Source organism: Astatotilapia calliptera, chromosome 4 (genome assembly GCF_900246225.1).
Source record: "Astatotilapia calliptera chromosome 4, fAstCal1.2, whole genome shotgun sequence".
NCBI lineage: Eukaryota > Metazoa > Chordata > Actinopteri > Cichliformes > Cichlidae > Astatotilapia > Astatotilapia calliptera.
In genome coordinates this window covers 1,310,001-1,326,630 of record NC_039305.1, presented here as the reverse complement: position 1 = coordinate 1,326,630, position 16,630 = coordinate 1,310,001, and the positions used below count along the sequence as shown (strand labels likewise).

General features: G+C 50.4%; 1 protein-coding gene across 4 annotated transcripts in view; it reads right to left on the bottom strand.

Moving 5' to 3' along the window:
- Positions 1-16,630, bottom strand: part of caskin2 (CASK interacting protein 2) — a 55,174-nt gene that overhangs the window by 3,688 nt on the left and 34,856 nt on the right. For 2 of the 4 annotated variants that reach the window (XM_026163870.1, XM_026163869.1), the window contains 13 exons: positions 16,217-16,325; positions 15,910-16,018; positions 14,433-14,527; positions 13,668-13,785; positions 13,079-13,252; positions 12,277-12,351; positions 10,932-11,062; positions 9,252-9,318; positions 4,019-4,116; positions 3,676-3,786; positions 2,421-2,522; positions 2,192-2,330; positions 444-2,111 (listed from right to left, as the gene is read on the bottom strand). In XM_026163870.1, coding sequence (XP_026019655.1) covers positions 444-2,111; positions 2,192-2,330; positions 2,421-2,522; positions 3,676-3,786; positions 4,019-4,116; positions 9,252-9,318; positions 10,932-11,062; positions 12,277-12,351; positions 13,079-13,252; positions 13,668-13,785; positions 14,433-14,527; positions 15,910-16,018; positions 16,217-16,325 — 2,996 coding nt within the window. The remainder of the gene's footprint in view (positions 1-443; positions 2,112-2,191; positions 2,331-2,420; positions 2,523-3,675; positions 3,787-4,018; positions 4,117-9,251; positions 9,319-10,931; positions 11,063-12,276; positions 12,352-13,078; positions 13,253-13,667; positions 13,786-14,432; positions 14,528-15,909; positions 16,019-16,216; positions 16,326-16,630) is intronic. The other 2 variants (XM_026163871.1, XM_026163873.1) reach the window with 2 other exon arrangements.

Here is a 16,630-nt window from a genome sequence, read left to right as displayed (position 1 = left end):
CAGGTAGGAAAAAAAGACGAAGACGTGCAGAGGGTTAGCATGACAGAAGAGGATGCTGGGATAGAGGCAGATGGTCCACTGTGGAGACCACTAAAGGGAGCACCCAAAAGAAAAAGAACCAAGACCCAGGAAAGCGTCTAAGTTCAACTCAAAAAGTCCAAAGCCCAAAAGTCCCAGTCTCAAGCTCTGTCTACAAGTAAAAGACTCAAAGTAACTACGACATGCCCCTACTCCAAGCCCAGAGCCAAAGTTCCAGTTTCTCTTTCATCCAAGTGAAACCAGAGGGCGTAGTAACAGATCACAAGTCAAAGAAAGTAGGACTCGCATGTTTCATCTACAGTCAAATCAGAATTCAGTCAGTTACTGAGCCCACATTTCCTTAAGAAGCAGAATCTGCGGGTTTTATAATGTCACAGCGTATCAGTGAGGTGTGAGTCTCTTACCCTGTGAAGCCAGCAGACTGTGCCGGACAGGTTTGGGGGCGACAGCAGGTTTAGGGGAGAGAGGAGGTTTAATGGGGGAACCGGTTGCTGGACTGGCTGGCCTCTCCGCGCTGGTCTCACTGATTCTCAGACTGACCTCCGGGTTCAGGGATGGAGGCCTGCTGCTGTCAGACTCGGGCTCGGTGGCCCCTGCTCCCTCTCTGCTGGGGGACCCTCCTCCCTGCTCCTTGTCTTTGGGTTTGTGTCGGCGCTTCACCGTGTCCGACTCTTTCAGATTAAACTCCAGCACCTCCAGATTTTTGGCCGCTGGCTTATCAGGAGGCTCCAGCACGGCCTCAGCCCTGGGCGGACCTGGAGCTTTGGGCCTCTGTTTGATGGTCAGGTTGCCCTCTTCGGCGAAGGGGATGCACTCGCTGGAGCTGTTTTGAGGTGACGAGGAGCGTTCCAGTCCATGACCGTTTGACTCTTCTTCCTCGGAGTCCGATTTGACCCCTCGGTCCTGCTTGGTGCTGCCGTTGTTCTCGGTGGAAACACACTGGCTCTTCACCCTCCTCCTTACTCCTGCAACCTCGGAGCTGAGGGAGGGAGATGGAGCCTCGTGCCGCACAATATCTGGTGTGGAGCTGCTCTTCCCCTCTGCGCCGCTTTCCAGGGACGCTGCGATGCTGCGCACGCTCCCCGGACTGTCAGTCACTACGCCGCCAGTGGACGAAGTCGTGCTGCTGTCGCTCAGCTCGCCACTGGTGTTGCTGCTCACTGAGCTCAGTCTCTTTGGGGGAGGAGGAGGGGGACCTTTTTTCCGGGCACGGACAGCAAACGACTGACTGCGTCCCACGCTGCCATTTTTGTCGGGACTTGGCTGCAGTCGAGCCAGCTGGTGGCGGCCGGGCTTGCGCGTTAAAGTGGCGTAAGATGGCACGTTTCCAGCACGCATCAGCTCCTCATCGTCCTCATCGGGCTCTCCGTCTGACAGAGCGTAGCGGGTGATGCTCTGGGTGCGCTTGTTGGGTGGTGTCAGGGTCATAGCGTGGTTCTGGTGCCTGGGAGACGAGTTCAGGTCTGTGGAACCGCACTGAGAGTGCAGGTAACTGAACCCCTTCAGGGTTGGGGAGCCATGAGGGGAGGAGCCTTGGGATCCAGGCAGTTTGGGCTTTGCGGGGATGGCCGGGTACTTGAACACAGTGGCCGTACCCAGAGGAACCTGTTTTGGCAGAGGCTGCTGCTGTAGGGGCCTCTGGTCCCATCCCTCAGGAAGATTCCTCTCCTTGGCGGGGCTGCCCTCCAGGCTCTCCTGGGACCAGTTCTGGGGGGTGATGGAGGCTGTAGGAGGCTCCTGTGAGCGTCCAGAACCTCTGGACCGGGTGTCAATGCTCTCCTGGCTCTGGGACATCCCCACCGCATTCTTGATGGCCAAACCTTCCTCGCAGTCTCCATAGTGGCTTGACATTGCTGTCTGAAGCTCGGCGCTCAGCTCGCTGTCCTGGAAGGTCAGCATCTTCGGGGTGTGAGGTGAAGAGCATTCGCTGCCAGCATCGGCCTCAATGGCGACTAGGTGAAGGGCTCCGGGACCTTTGCGTCGCAGCGTGCCTTGGCCTGATTCAGCCTGAAGGATCGCTCTCTGGATGTCACACAGCTTCTTAACTGCCAACATCAGCTTCTTCTGGTGGCCTGGAAGCAAATTGAATTATCAGACTCAAAACACAGACAGAAACACAGTCCACAAACTCAAAGATCCAACGAGTCCTCACCCAGCTTGGTGATGCCGATCTCCTGCAGATCCTCCCAGGTGAGGTCTTTGACGATGCTGATGGAGTCATAGCCATTTTCTGAGAGTTTTTTGTGGTACTGTGGGAGGCCGATGGCACTGAGCCACTCGCAGAGATCAGACTGTGAGAGAAGGCCACGTGAGTTGGATCAGGTGAAAAGTATTGATCTTATTATGCAGCAGTGTGTGCACGAAACAGCGGACAGTCTTACTGGGATGTACTCTGGCAGCCACTCGGGGATGTTCAGGTTGTTGATCTCAATGGAGATTTTCTTGCGGTGTCCTGGTTTGGTCACTCCGATGGCCGTGAGATCCTGCACACATTAAACATCAGTGAGTCACCACACGCCACACGCAGAGCCGCATAGTCCTGAGACTGCATCTGAGACTGAGTTTATATCAGTGGTTTACAGTCAGCGTGACACGGGTCAATACTTCACTGGATTATTCAGTTAATCACAAAGAAGAATCTGTCTATGAAAAAAAGGTTCTGTAATTTGTAAGTTTTTACATTGTGTCAAGAATATTTTCGAATTATGAAATACTCTTTAACTTTCACTGATCTTTAGATCATTTTAAACCGGAATAAATAGTGAATTGAATGTGCGAGTGAATGTGAGTGTGAATGGTTGTCTGTCCTTGTGTGTTGGCCCTGCGACAGACTGGCGACCTGTCCAGGGTGTACCCTGCCTCTCGCCCTATGACAGCTGGGATAGGCTCCAGCGCCCCCCGCGACCCTGAAAAGGATAAGCGGAAGCGAATGGATGGATGGATGAATTTACACATTTACAAACGTTTCGCTTCTAATTTTTCTTTCTAACATTTATAAAAAGTTCTGTCACCACTGTGATGTCACCTGTTGGTTTTTGAAGCTTGTGAGCTTTTTTTCGGAAACAGAAACCTTTGGGCAACAAGCGGCGTGGATCTGGAAAATTATTTTTTCATGACATCTAATAGAATTCTAGAATTTTATTATATTTTATGAAGGAGGAAGTCATCTACATAAATCAAACAGTTTGTGTATCAGGCTGTAAACACGTTTGTTTCAGCTGTAAAGTTTTAACATGGGAGTTTATGGGGACTGACTCACTGCTGCCCCTCCTGGGTGTTGGAGAAACTGCAGCTTTTGGTGGTTCAGCGCTAGCCTCATTTTATCAGCTCCGGAGGTTGTCATTTAAGTGAAATCACAATGCCACAATGAGTGTAAAAAGAAAACGCAGAAGTCATGGGAGAAGAGTACAAGGATCTAAAACCTGCAGGGTGTGTTCAGGTCATTGTGAATCAGGTCCAAGTGTGCTGGGACCTGTTTATGTCAGGGGTCCTCTTAGATGGAGATGCAGTTTGTTTTCCTTTGGGTTGGTTCTGATGCAGTGGGTCTAAATTTGGGTCATCCTATGTTGATACTGAGGGCGGATGACTTCAACAGAAGTTGTGCAGTTCTTTTTTAATAAAGGAGTGAAGGGTCACCTCAGGGGTCATCCTGCTGATGGTCGGTACATCATATCCAGCGTTCAGGAAGTTTCCGGTGTACTGCTCGAGCTGGAACTCACTTAGCCACTGATAGATGGCTTCTGCATCCTAAAACACACACAGACATTAATTCATCAGGTGATACACGCAAGTAAGATCTTACTTCTTTTAGTTACAGCTTTTAAATAGAACCAGAGGCCAGCTCAGAGGAATCAGGTTTATGTAAACTCTCAGTTTGTTAAACCTGCTTTCTGGAACTTTCCCACGCTGATGTGCAAATTATTGTGATGCAAAACAAAAACTAACAGCATGAAGTTGGTTTTAAAGTGCTGCTTTTTACCTTCCCATCCAGCAGCTGCTGAGGACGAACAAACTGCTGGGAGAAGCTCTGCTCTGCAGGTCTCTGCACCGTCACTGTCTGCCTCCGAGGAGTCCCGCCTACACGAAGGAGATGATCAACGCAGATCAAACACACCTTAGATATTATTTACTGCAGCACCTCAAAGTGACAGGAGGTAAAATAAGGCAGGAAATGGAACGGAAGGACCAATGTATGCTGCTGCAGAACATATCTCTGCTTCACAGATGGTGCATTACGACTTTTATCGTAATTTCAGATGTGATTTAAGACCAGTGTTGGGAAGATTACTTTTAAAATGTATTCCACTACAGATTACAGATTACATGGCCCAAAATGTATTTTGTAACATATTCGGTTACATTACTCAATGAGAGTAACATATTCTGAATAATTTGGATTACTTAATATATTATCATGCTTTTTACAACTATATGAAAGTACTATGCCCCTCTGCGAATCGCTACCTTATCGCGGTGGAGGGGTTTGTGTGTCCCAGGGATCCCAGGGGCTATGTTGTCTGGTGGCTAGCCCCTTGGTAGGGTCTTCCATGGCAAACTGGTCCTGGGTGAGGGACCAGACAAAGAGTGATTTAGGAGACCCCTATGAAAATACCACCGAGGGAACAGTTCACCCTGCCCGGGATAGGGTTACTGGGGCCCCACCCTGGAGCCAAGCCCAGGGAGGGTACCCGAGGGCGAGCGTCTGATGGCCAGGCCTTAGTCCATGGGGCCCGGCCGGGCACAGCCCGAAAAAGGGAGATGGGCCCATCTTTCTGCAGGCCCACCACCGCACGACTCACCGTAGGGGTCGGGTGCAATGTGAGTCGGGTGGCAACCAGAAGCGGAGGTCCTGGCGGACCGATTCCCAGCTACAAAGACTGGCAACTGGGACATGGAATGTCATCTCTCTGGTGGGGAAAGAGCCCGAGTTAGTGCGTGAGGTTGAGAGGTACCAGTACAGTCGGGCTCACCTCAACGCATGGCCTGGGCTCTGGAACCAGTCTCCTGTAGGGCCTGGACTCTGTCTCGGTCTGGAGTTGGCCCTGGTGAGAGGCGTCGGGCTGGGGTGGGTATCTTGTTATCCCCTCGGCTTGCTGCTGGTATGTTGGGGTTTCTCCCAGTGGACGAGAGGGTTTGTTCCCTTCTCTTTCGGGTCAGGGAACGGGTCTGACTGTCATCTGTGCTCATGCGCCGAGTGGCAGTTCAGAGTACCCAGCCTTTTTGGAGTCCCTGGTTGGGGCACTGGAGGTAGCTCCCCCTGGGGACTCTGTTGTCCTACTGGGAGACTTCAGTGCTCACGTGGGCAACGACAGTGAGACCTGGAAGAGTGTGATTGGGAGGAATGGCCTCCCGGATCTGAACCCGAGCAGTGTTTTGTTACTGGACTTCTGTGCAAACCAGTTTGGCCATAACGAACACCATGTTCGAACATAAGAGTGTCCATAAGTGCACGTTGCACCAAGAAACTCTAGTCCACAGGTAGATGATCCATTTTGTAATCCTATCACCAGACCTGAGGCCTTATGTTTTGCACACTCGGGTAAAGAGAGGGGCTGAGCTGTCAACTGATCAACACCTGGTGGTGAGTTGGATCAGGTGGCGAGGGAGGACACTGGACAGACCTGGCGTGCCTAAACATACAGTGAGGGTGTGCTGGGAACGTCTAGCAGAGGCCCCAGTCCACGAGATCTTCAATTCACACCTCCGGCAGAGCTTCAACAGCATTCCGACGGAGACTGGGGACATTGAGTCCGAATGGACCATGTTCAGCACCTCCATTGCTGAAGCCGCTGCACTTAGCTGCGGGCGCAAGGTAGTTGGTGCCTGTCATGGTGGTAATCCCCGAACCAAATGGTGGACACCAGAGGTGAGGGGAGCCACCAAGCTGAAGAAGGAGTCCTATCGGGCTTGGTTAGCCTGTGGGACTCCGGAGGCAGCTGATAGGTACTGACAGGCCAAGCAGAATGCAGCGGGGGGTGGCAGAAGCAAAAACTCGGGTGTGGGAGGAGTTTGGAGAGGCTATGGAAAAAAAGACTTTGGGACTGACTCGAAGAGATTCTGGCAAACTGTCCGGCGACTCAGGAGGGGAAAGTGGTGCTCTACCTGTATTGTGTATAGTGCGTGTGGAGTGCTGCTGACTTCGACTGAGAAAATTGTCAGGCGGTGGAAGGAATACTTCGAGGATCTCCTTAATCCCACTGGCACGTCTTCCGTGGTGGAAGCAGAGTCTGGGGACGAAGGGGATGACCCACCAATCTCTGGGGGCGAGGTCACTGAGGCAGTTACAACTCCTTGGTGGCAGAGCCCCTGGGGAGGACAAGGTCCGCCCCGAGTTCCTGAAGGCTCTGGATGTTGTAGGGCTGTCTTGGTTGACAGGTCTCTGCAATGTTGCGTGGAGATCAGGGGCAGTACCTGTGGACTGGCAGACCAGAGCGGTGGTCCCCATCTTTAAGAAAGGGGACCGGAGGGTGTGTTCCAACTACAGGGGAATCACACTCCTCAGCCTCCCTGGGACAGTCTATGCCAGGGTGCTGGAAAGGAGAGTTTGTCCGCTAGTCGAACCTCTGATACAGGAGGAACAATGCGGTTTTCGCCCTGGTTGTGGAACACTGGACCAGCTCTTTATCCTCTCGGCGCATGGGAGTTTGCACAACCAGTCTACATGTGTTTTGTGGACTTGGAGAAGGCATTCGACCGTGTCCCTCAGGGGGGTTCTATGGGGAGTGCTCCGGGAGTATGGGGTGTTTGGCCATTCAGTCCTTATACGACCATTGCAAGAGCTTGGTCCCCATAGCCGGCAATAAGTTGGACTTGTTCCTAGTGGGTGATGGGCTCCGCCAGGGCTGCCCTTTGTCACCGATTCTGTTCGTAGTTTTTATGGACAGAATTTCTAGGCGTAGCCAAGTGGCGGAAGGCTTTCACTTGGGTGGTCTCAGGATCTCATCTCTGCTTTTTGCAGATGATGTGGTCCTGTTGGCTTCATCGAGTGATGGCCTCCAGTTTGCCTTGGAATGGTTCGCAGCTGAGTGTGAAGAGGTGGGAATGACAATCAGCACCTCCAAATCTGAGGCCATGGTCCTCAGCCGGAAAAGGGTGGAGTGCCCATTCTGGGTCAGGGATGAGTTCCTGCCCCAAGTGGAGGAGTTTAAGTATCTCGGGGTCTTGATCACGAGTGATGGGAGAAGGGAGCGGGAGATCGACAGACGGATTGGTGCGGCTGCAGTAATGCGGACGCTGTACTGGTCTGTTGTGGTGAAGAGGGAGCTGAGTGTAAAAGCGAAGCTCTCAATTTACCGGTCGACCTACCCTCACCTATGGCCACGAGCTGTGGGTAGTGACTGAAAGAACGAGATCGCGGATACAAGCGGCGGAAATGAGCTTCCTCCGAAGGGTGGCTGGCCTCTCCCTTAGAGATAGGGTGAGAAGTTCGGCCATTCGGAAGGGGCTCAGAGTAGAGCAGCTGCTCCTCCACATTGTAAGGAGCCAGCTGAGGTGGTTCAGGCATCTGACAAGGATGCCTCCTGGGCGGCTCCTGGGCGAGGTTTTCCGGGCATGTCCCACTGGGAGGAGGGCCCGGGGCAGACCCAGGACACGCTGGAGAGATTATATCTCTCGGCTGGCCTGGGAACACCACCCCCGGATAAGCTGGAGGAGGTGGCTGGGGAGAGGGAGATCTGGGCTTCTCTGCTTGGGCTGCTGCCCCGCAACCCGGCCCCGGATAAGCGGAAGAAAAGGGATGGATGGATGGATGTACTATTGCTGTGTGATTTATTACTATTGCTGAAGGTTGCTCACCATACCAATATCAACTAGATTTTTTAATCTTAATATAAAATGAGTAACAGTAAGGTGGGCATTAGGTAAGGCTGCACTTTTTGCAGCGATCTCGTATAGAAAAATATTTCTGTATCAGTAATATGTTTTCTTTTTGTCTGTTAATAATCATGTGGAACTGCACATGATTATTTGCAGCTAGCAGGTTGTTAATGCTATCCATCAAGTCTAAAAACAGCATGTTAATACGTGGAGATCCTGAAGGCTGAAAGTGTTCTAACATCTCAGCTGTTTGTTTTCATTCAGGCATACATGTGTACTATGTTTATTAAGAGAGATTAAGCTTGTGTTTCTGTCATGTAGTGATTGTGCTTAACTGTATGAAGCTTATTAGACATTATGAAACAGATGATACATAAAAGCAAATCTTGCCAAAGTGCTTAAAATACTTTTTGAAATTACCTTTTTTTTCTTAAAGAAATCTACTACATCATTAGTAAGTTTTATGTCATGTGTAATTTCCATTGCAAATATTAATCACAGTTAAATTAAGAGGGGATGGAGCTGTGATGTCATCAAGTACACTGCCGTTCCAATTGTGGAAAGATTGCGCTGTGTTCTCAGGAAATCTTGAGTATTTACAAACAGTCTAACAGTCTATGATCTAACCTCAGCTAACGCCAGCTAATAATGTTAGCTCGGTGGAGAGTAGCCTTCATTAATAGTAATAAAAATCACACAGCAATAGAACATCGAAGATACTGAATCCAATTCTTCTTAAGGAGTGGTGTTGGAAATTCCAAGTAAGAATTCCTGCCCGTGCACTGCTGGCTCTGTTGTGCTGGCTCCGGGTCCATTGCGTAACTGACACTATTAACAGGACGCTTACATTAGAGCCTCTTATTGAGTGTTTTGTTTGGGTTTTCAGCAATGAGAATCAGTGTATTAATCCCAGAAGGAAATTGAGTAAAGTGCCGCGGGTCGTACTTGAACACGGGCCGGCCGCTCTCAGCTATGCACCATATGCTTGCATGCTCATCCAACTGACCTACACCTACTCTCCACTGCATTTAATCACCAAAATTGGAGAAAGCATAGAGAGGGGATAGCCTAACATATGAAACAGGAAATGACCGCCGAGTATTCTATTTATTTCAACAAAGTAACTGTATTCTGATTACCACCTATTTAAACGGTAACTGTAAGGGAATACTCATATTTTGTATTTTAAATATGTAACACCAGTACATGTATTCTGTTAGTCCCCAACACGGTTCAACACACAGACAGTCGCAGCAGATGGCCCCGCCCCTCCCTGAGCCTCAGGTTACTTCCTCTTATAAGGGGGTTTTTCTGCTCATAGGGGGTCATATGATTTTGGGGTTTTTCTCTGTGTGTATTATTGTAATATAATGAATTGAATTGAACTGAATAGGTACCTGCAGGATGATCGGCCGGCCTGCCAAAGTCTGCAGACTGCCCTGGATCAACAGCAGAGGGCGCCGCCTGCACATAAAAACATGTAAAACAGCAGCGGCGCAGTCAGCGAGCAGCACAGAGCTTCACATCAACACACAAAATAAAATAATTTAGAAGAAAAACTATAAATGCAAAGGCAAATCTGTGCAAATCGTGACACATGAGAGATTTCAGCAAATCTTTAGGTCAGTTTAGGAGCTTTTACTGAGTCTGACTCTCAGGTATTCAAATCATTAATGTGATAAGCATTTTGGATTAACAGGCTTCTCCCTTATGAGTCCAATTTTCTCTAACCCTTTTTTCAGCCATCATTATCTGATCCTATATTTCGAGATTGGCATGACAGGGGCATTACATGTTTCAATGATCTGTTTTTTGACAATACCTTTACATCTTTTGCTCAGCTTTCTGAAAAGTTTAATCTCCCACGTACACATCTTTGCAGATATGTGTAGATCAGACATTTCCTTCAATCTCAGATTCCAAATTTCCCGGTAGCTCCAGCTGCAAGCCCAGGGGATATGCACCTTACTCTAGTTCCAACACGTAAAGGGTTTATCTCTTATCTATGACAGGCTGGTGAGCATGAACGTTTCCTCGATAGATTGGATTAAAACGGCCTGGGAACAAGATTTAAATCAGTCATTGTCTATGGATACACGAGACTTAATGTGCCGCCACTGTCTTTTACAATTTAAGGTCGTGCATAGGTTCCATCTCTCCAAAGTCAAACTATCTCGTACGTATCCGAATGTTGACCCCTCTTGTGATAAGTGTGGGAGTGCGGAGGCTTCCCTTATCCATATGTTCTGGGCGTGCCCTAGCCTGGAGAGATATATTTCAAACCTTGTCCCTAACTCTTGGACACCATATGGATCCTAATCCATTAGTTGCTCTTTTTGGCACCACCGGGGAGGCTGATGCACGGTTGACCTCGTCACAGCGTTGCACGCTCTCCTTCGCCTCCCTTGTAGCTAGACGTACAATCCTACTAAGATGGAGGGCTGCCCCTTTGCCCAGCCAGGCTCAATGGCTGAGGGACCTTATGTATTATCTGAGCCTTGAAAAGATCCGGTATGCGATTAGTAATAACAGCGGCAAGTTTTACAAGGTGTGGGGGCGATTCCTGAAACACTTTTCCAGCCTTGGAATCCGACTTCCAGCATTACTCAGTAAATCCTCCCCCCTTCTTCTTCTTTTGTAAACTGATAAAAGCAATAATAAGACATGTGAGCGTTCACTCAGTTCAAGTCAAATATGAAATGTTTCCATCCACAGTGCAGTGATAACTTCTCACAGGGCAGAACTGAAAACACAAGCTGTCTGTAGCATCTGCAGCCATCAGATGTACTCGGCGTGTCAGGAGTCACATGTCATTTCCTCATCTAATTCTGTGTTTCACGTGATTCGTGACACCCGAGCTTACCGAGGTCTGTTTATGTAAACTCCTAAATCCTTTTCCAGAAATCAATAAAAGTGTGTTTCAGGGGGTCAAAGGTCACAGTGGGGCTGTGGTAGTGAAACCGACTCAGTCAAAACATTTCTGTATTCAAATCAGAGACTCGCCCAGATTAAAGTTTCCAAATCTGAGAAACGGGCTCAAAAAAAGGTGCTTATGTGTCCACGTGCATCCGCTGTACCTTGTTGTCATGGTGACTGGCGTGGTGCTGCAGTCCGTTGGGGGCGTGGCTGCTCTCAGTGCTCTGCCCGCTGCCGGCGCTGCGGGTGCTGCCCACGCTGCCGGTGCTCCCGACGCTGTTTCTGTCTCCAGCTGCAAACCAAAAACACGACAATGAACAAACCCGCCAGCCACCATCAACGCACGTCAGGCTGGAGGAAGCTGGGGGAGATGGGGGGTGGCGGACGGGATGCGTGGGAGCACAGCTGCAGGCACGAGTCTGACCGGGAAGCTGCTCGTGCAACATCTACCTGAGCTGCACGAGCAGCTGGAAAGCTTCTCAATCGACCCGGAATCACGTCAGGATCAAAAGATTCTCCCGCTGATCCGCCGCCGCTGAGAGAAAAGCATCGAATCATGCACAACATTTCCTCAAACACACCTGATCCGTGCTCACAAACGCAGCTCTGCAAACTCCCCTGTGGGAGCCCGACGCTCAGAGCGCGAGTTCAGGCTGAAGCAGGCAACACAGCGCATCATTCAGAGTGTTTGGACCCGACACACCAGGACGACTCTCCCGCCTTTTCTTTAACGGCTGGTTTCACACAACTGGCGTGACGAGCGGCGAGGGGACTAAATGATGTATCTGCATTTAGTTTTGAGTGCTGTGAGGTAAAGTCTCAGCTGCAGCAGGTCTGAAAGAGAGGACTGACCATCTCATTCAGTCATACATTGGAGCGGTGGAGGTTTCTCTCACTCGTACAGGTTAGGGTCGCCTGAGCCGCTGAAGCTGGACGTAACTGGACTTTGTTTCAGGTTCCTGAAGATGTTTCAGCTGCCATCCGAAGGCGTGAAGTCAGAGGAGAAACGTGTTCAAGAACCTAAAAAGTCCAGCTGCGATCAGCAGACCACCACGTCTCAAACTTCCTAAACTCTTAGATTATTTCAAAGTGTGTTTTGAGCCAGGAACAGCCTTTTAGCTCTCAGCACGCTCACCTCGCTGCTGAAAAGATTGAACTTTCTGCTACTGAGCACTAAAGCTCGACATCTGAAGCCAACTTCCTGTTTGCTTTCTCTGGGAGCTTCCCCTCTCAAACAGACTCGGCGTCATGGTGGAAGTGATAGCACTGGTGACATCAGAGGGCGCGAACAGACGTACAAACGATTATTCGACAACATGAAGCAACTTGAGACATCACGAGGAGGCCCGAGGTAAAGCCAGGCAGCTACAGGAGGCGCCCTGAGACTGAGTGAGGGGCGTTTGGCGGTCTTGGTGTGTGGGGTCCTGATGCAGAGCGTTGAGCGGGCAGCGGAGCAGCTTCAGAGCAGCCGGGGAGGAAGAGCTGACGTTAGTGGGGGGCTCTTACCATGACACGAGTCCCTGAGAACCCAGATGTCCTCAAAGGGACACCCAGACTGAGACAGACGGCTCGGAGACGAACCTATCAGACACAGAGACTCGGATGGACCTGGTTCTGTCAGGGAAGGGGAGGGGGACTGACTGAGGGGGTGGGCTGAGGTGCAGGACACAGGTCAGGGTTCAAGCTACAGTCACACCTGTGCAGGTGAGTGATGAGTCACCTCAAAGACACGGTGACAGGAAGGACCCCACATGCACGCACGCACGCACACGCACGCGCACACACACACACACGCACGCACGCACGCACACACACACACACACGCACACACACACACACACACACACGTGCACACGCGCACACACACACACACTCACGCACACACACGTGCACGCACACACACACACACACACGCACGCACTCACGCACACACACACACACGTGCACGCACACACTCACGCACACACACACACTCACGCACACACACACACGCGCGCACACACACACACCTTTGTGATCTGTGCGTGTGGCTGCAGTGTTAGCCGTGGATCATTAGCATCACGTTCTTTTTCTAAAGTTTTGCCAAAGACGCAGCCTGTGTGGAGGAGGCGGAGCATGTAACACGGCTAACATCAGCACACACGCTCTGCAGTGTGACGTTACTGTGGTGTGTGTGAGAGAAGAAGGCGTGGTTTTAAAATGATCCATGAACATGAGAACAGCAGTAACAGATCTGAAACAATGGAGCAACAAACTGACCAATCAGCACAGCGACACCACGACAGTGTGTGTGAGTGTGTGTGTGTACCTGCGCTGGTCGTGAGGCCGTTGGGCAGCGGCAGCACCACGTGGGTGGGGGGTGCATACAGAGCGTAGGAGTCGTCGGTCTGAGGGGCGGAGCTGAGGCTGGAGGAGAGGGGGGCTCTGGACAGCAACTGCTGGCGCTGGGTGGGCAGAGAGGCGTGCCGGGAGAGGGTGCCCCCTACAGGCGAGACGGGGGAGGGAGGGAGGAGGGGGAGGTTATCAAGCTGATGGTTAGAGGTGGAGGTGAGTGATTATGTGGTGTGGATGGAGAGATGGATGCTGGAAGGCGGAGCGAGGAGCATGGGATGGTTTGCAAGCAAGCGGATTAGTTTCTGTCTCAGGTGGAGGGGGGGGGGGGGCGGGGTTTTAAATCGATCGACTCCTACAGGAAGTGAAGACTCGTTCTACTCACACTGAGGGGGGGCTTTGCATGATTCCCAGCTCAAAACAATCCTTATTTATCTGATTCTGGGCCTCTGTGTGTGACAGAGAGACGTATCTGATGCTGCGACTAACAGACAGGTGGGTGCACCTGACCCCTCAGCCGACGCCTGCGAGAACATTTCTAAAGCAGCGACCTCGCACCGACTGACCGTTCCTCCTGCTGATGACCTCCACGATGGTCGGGGGGAAGAAGCCCACTCTGTCCACGCCTCTCTGGCTGTCGTGGATGTGGCCTTTCCAGCGTCCGTCCACGTGCTGCTCCAACACCTGCAAAGGACCTCAGCCTTAACCTCAGATCACAGCATCATTCGAGGATGGTTTCAGTGAGAACGAGCTACACGTCAAATGTTCGGGTTAGCGTTTCGCGGCAGCAGCTCATCAAAGGCTTAATTAAGACGTATTAGTTTGGAATAACTATGAAGTGCGTCACCAGCAGAGCTTTGACTGCAAATGCTGTTTTACTACTTCACACCTCCCGGAGAAGAGTCTGGGTTTTCCTGCTGTTTACACAAGAACGGGAGCGCTGCGCCTCCCCCGCCGGCCTCCGTCAGGTTTAACACTGAACGCAGGTCTCAACACGAGGCCTCGTACCTGCATCACCTCGACACCTTCGGCTTTGCTCACCTGCGTGACTCACTCACAGGAAGTGGCTCAGATCTGTGGTTAGTTCATATGAAATCATCCTGACTGAACTCGGTGTGACACACGCCACCTTCATACAGGAAGTGCGGACTTGTCTCCGCCTGCCTCTGAGGCGCGATTGTGATTTCATGCTGCATTTAAAAAAACTAAACGTGGGCCTAACACTCGTCACATCTCACACACAGATAAATGTGTTTTGTTTAATGAGCTGTAATTTTCCGTGGCTCCATCTGCATCCCCTCAGCTGGCAGGTCAAAGCCCGGGCGCCTCACCGTGATCAGGTCTCCGGCCCGGACGTTGAGGGCGGTGGGATCGTGGAGGTTCCAGTAATCCTTCAGAGCTCTGACCTGCAAAACGCCCGTCGCATCTGAAGAAACACAAACAGGAAGTAGATGAGAACAAAAACAACAGGTTCATTTTTAGTTTTTAAAGTTACGACTTGTGTCATTTCACAGCTAATAAACAGCATCCAAATATGTATGAGCAGAACTTTAAGGCACTAATTATTAAAAGCTAAAAATCTTATTTACAAAAACAAACGTATGCAAAATGAGCTTATTTTAGCTGAGTTCGTTACGGCTAATGTCAGCGCTAAAACGACTTCAGCTGCGCTGCTAGCTTCAGTCCAGGTGTGCAGTTTGCTGTAAGCATCTTTTTATGAGCTCGATAGTTATCCCGAACACCGTCACACACAAACGCTGATTCATTTTCTCCTGATTACAAACGTGGAAATGACTCATTAGCTTGGCAGAATATGTCAGGATATAACAGTGTAAATATCCACATGTATTATTTATCACTCGCTGTTGCACAGGAAGTGTGAGTGAATAAGCAGCATCGTTCTTTTGTATCTCTGAGCTGTTTTCTGTTCAGTCTCTAGTTTTCGGTGAAATTCATTTTACTTTTGTTTGGCCGTGAAACGCTCAGAGTTTTATTAGGTAGCGTGTGTTTGGACTGTGAGACGCAACAAGAACACGGATGCTTCTGCAGCGACTGTGGCGACAAACACATCTCACGTGATGTTAGCCGACGCCGTACCTTCTTCGGCTAAAATGTCGCCGAGTCTTAGTTTGAGTTCAGTGAAATAAACGGAGTGTCAGGAATAAGCGTCTAATAACAGCAGGCCTGAAATTTTAATGCGGAGGAAACTTCCACGTTGTGACTTTCAGCACTTCCACAAAGACGGAGCGAGACAGCGCACGCAGAGAATAACAAGCAAACGTTTTCTATAGAAGCTGAAACACATTCGACTGTCAGCCCGACTCTGCACCACACACGAGCGGCTGCTGACGCAGGCGCTAACAGCTCACATCAATAATTCATCTGCGGCGCGTGCCGGCCGAGCGCGGACCAATTATTCATCTCCGCTCGGCAGCAGTAAACGAGGCGGGAAAGTCTCCGTCCGAGTTTCAATCACTGCTTCAACACAACCGCTCATTATTCCCTCAGTCTGTTCCCACAGGAGCTTCAAACGCTGCAGGAGTACGGAGCGCGCTCACGCGCCGCATGTGCAGCGCCGCTAACTTTGATGCTGGATCTGCTCTTTGAAGCCATGACAACGACAGATAAGAGTTTAACGTTATGTAACTGCAGATTTATACGCGGCCGCTGTGATCAGGTGGTCAGGTGGAAGCACGGCAGAGCAACGCTTTGTGTCACAGATCTCGTGTTTAAGAAGCGCATTTGGAGCTGAGGCAGAGCAGACGTGGTGGGGGAGCGAGGAGGAAGCCGAGCTGGGTTTGATTGGACCTCGTAGCAGCTGTTTGATGTCCCTGCTGGCGTGCGAGGTGGTGAACTGGTTGACGATGTCCAGCGCCGTCTGGTTGTAGGTGTTTCGGATGTTCACGTCCACTCCGGCCTGCACCGACAACAACACAACACGAAGCTGTTTCAGTGATATCGCTGCAGGACCCGCTCTTCACTCACAGCATCGCATCCATTAATCATCCATCAAATCTCAATCTGAATTTCATTGGACATCAACCGAATGTTTTAAACAGATACTGCAGATGTTTCACACATGCACAAACACACACGATGCAGGAAATAAACTCACGTCCAGCAGCAGTCGGACCACTTCAGTTTTCCCGTACAGCGCCGCTTCGTGCAGAGCTGTTCCAGACTTGGTGGTCTTGTTGATGTCCATGCCGGCCTTCAGCAGCAGCCTGAAAGCAGAGCAACGACTCACAGCCGGGGCTGATTTTACATCCCTGTTTCGGCCGAATGTCTCCTGCTACACACGTCTGCACATTTCACACAGTTACTGTAGCTGCACACACTGAGCCGAGTCCTAATAATGAGCTTTGTTACTAACAGCAGGTGGGATGGACGCACTTCTCTTCACTCTTGTTGCCTTGAACTGTGCAGTATTACAGTGATCAGTGATGATGATGATGATATCAGTGATGATGATTAGGGCAGGGCAATATGGTCAAAGATATTTGTCACGATATACATTTGAAAATGTGCA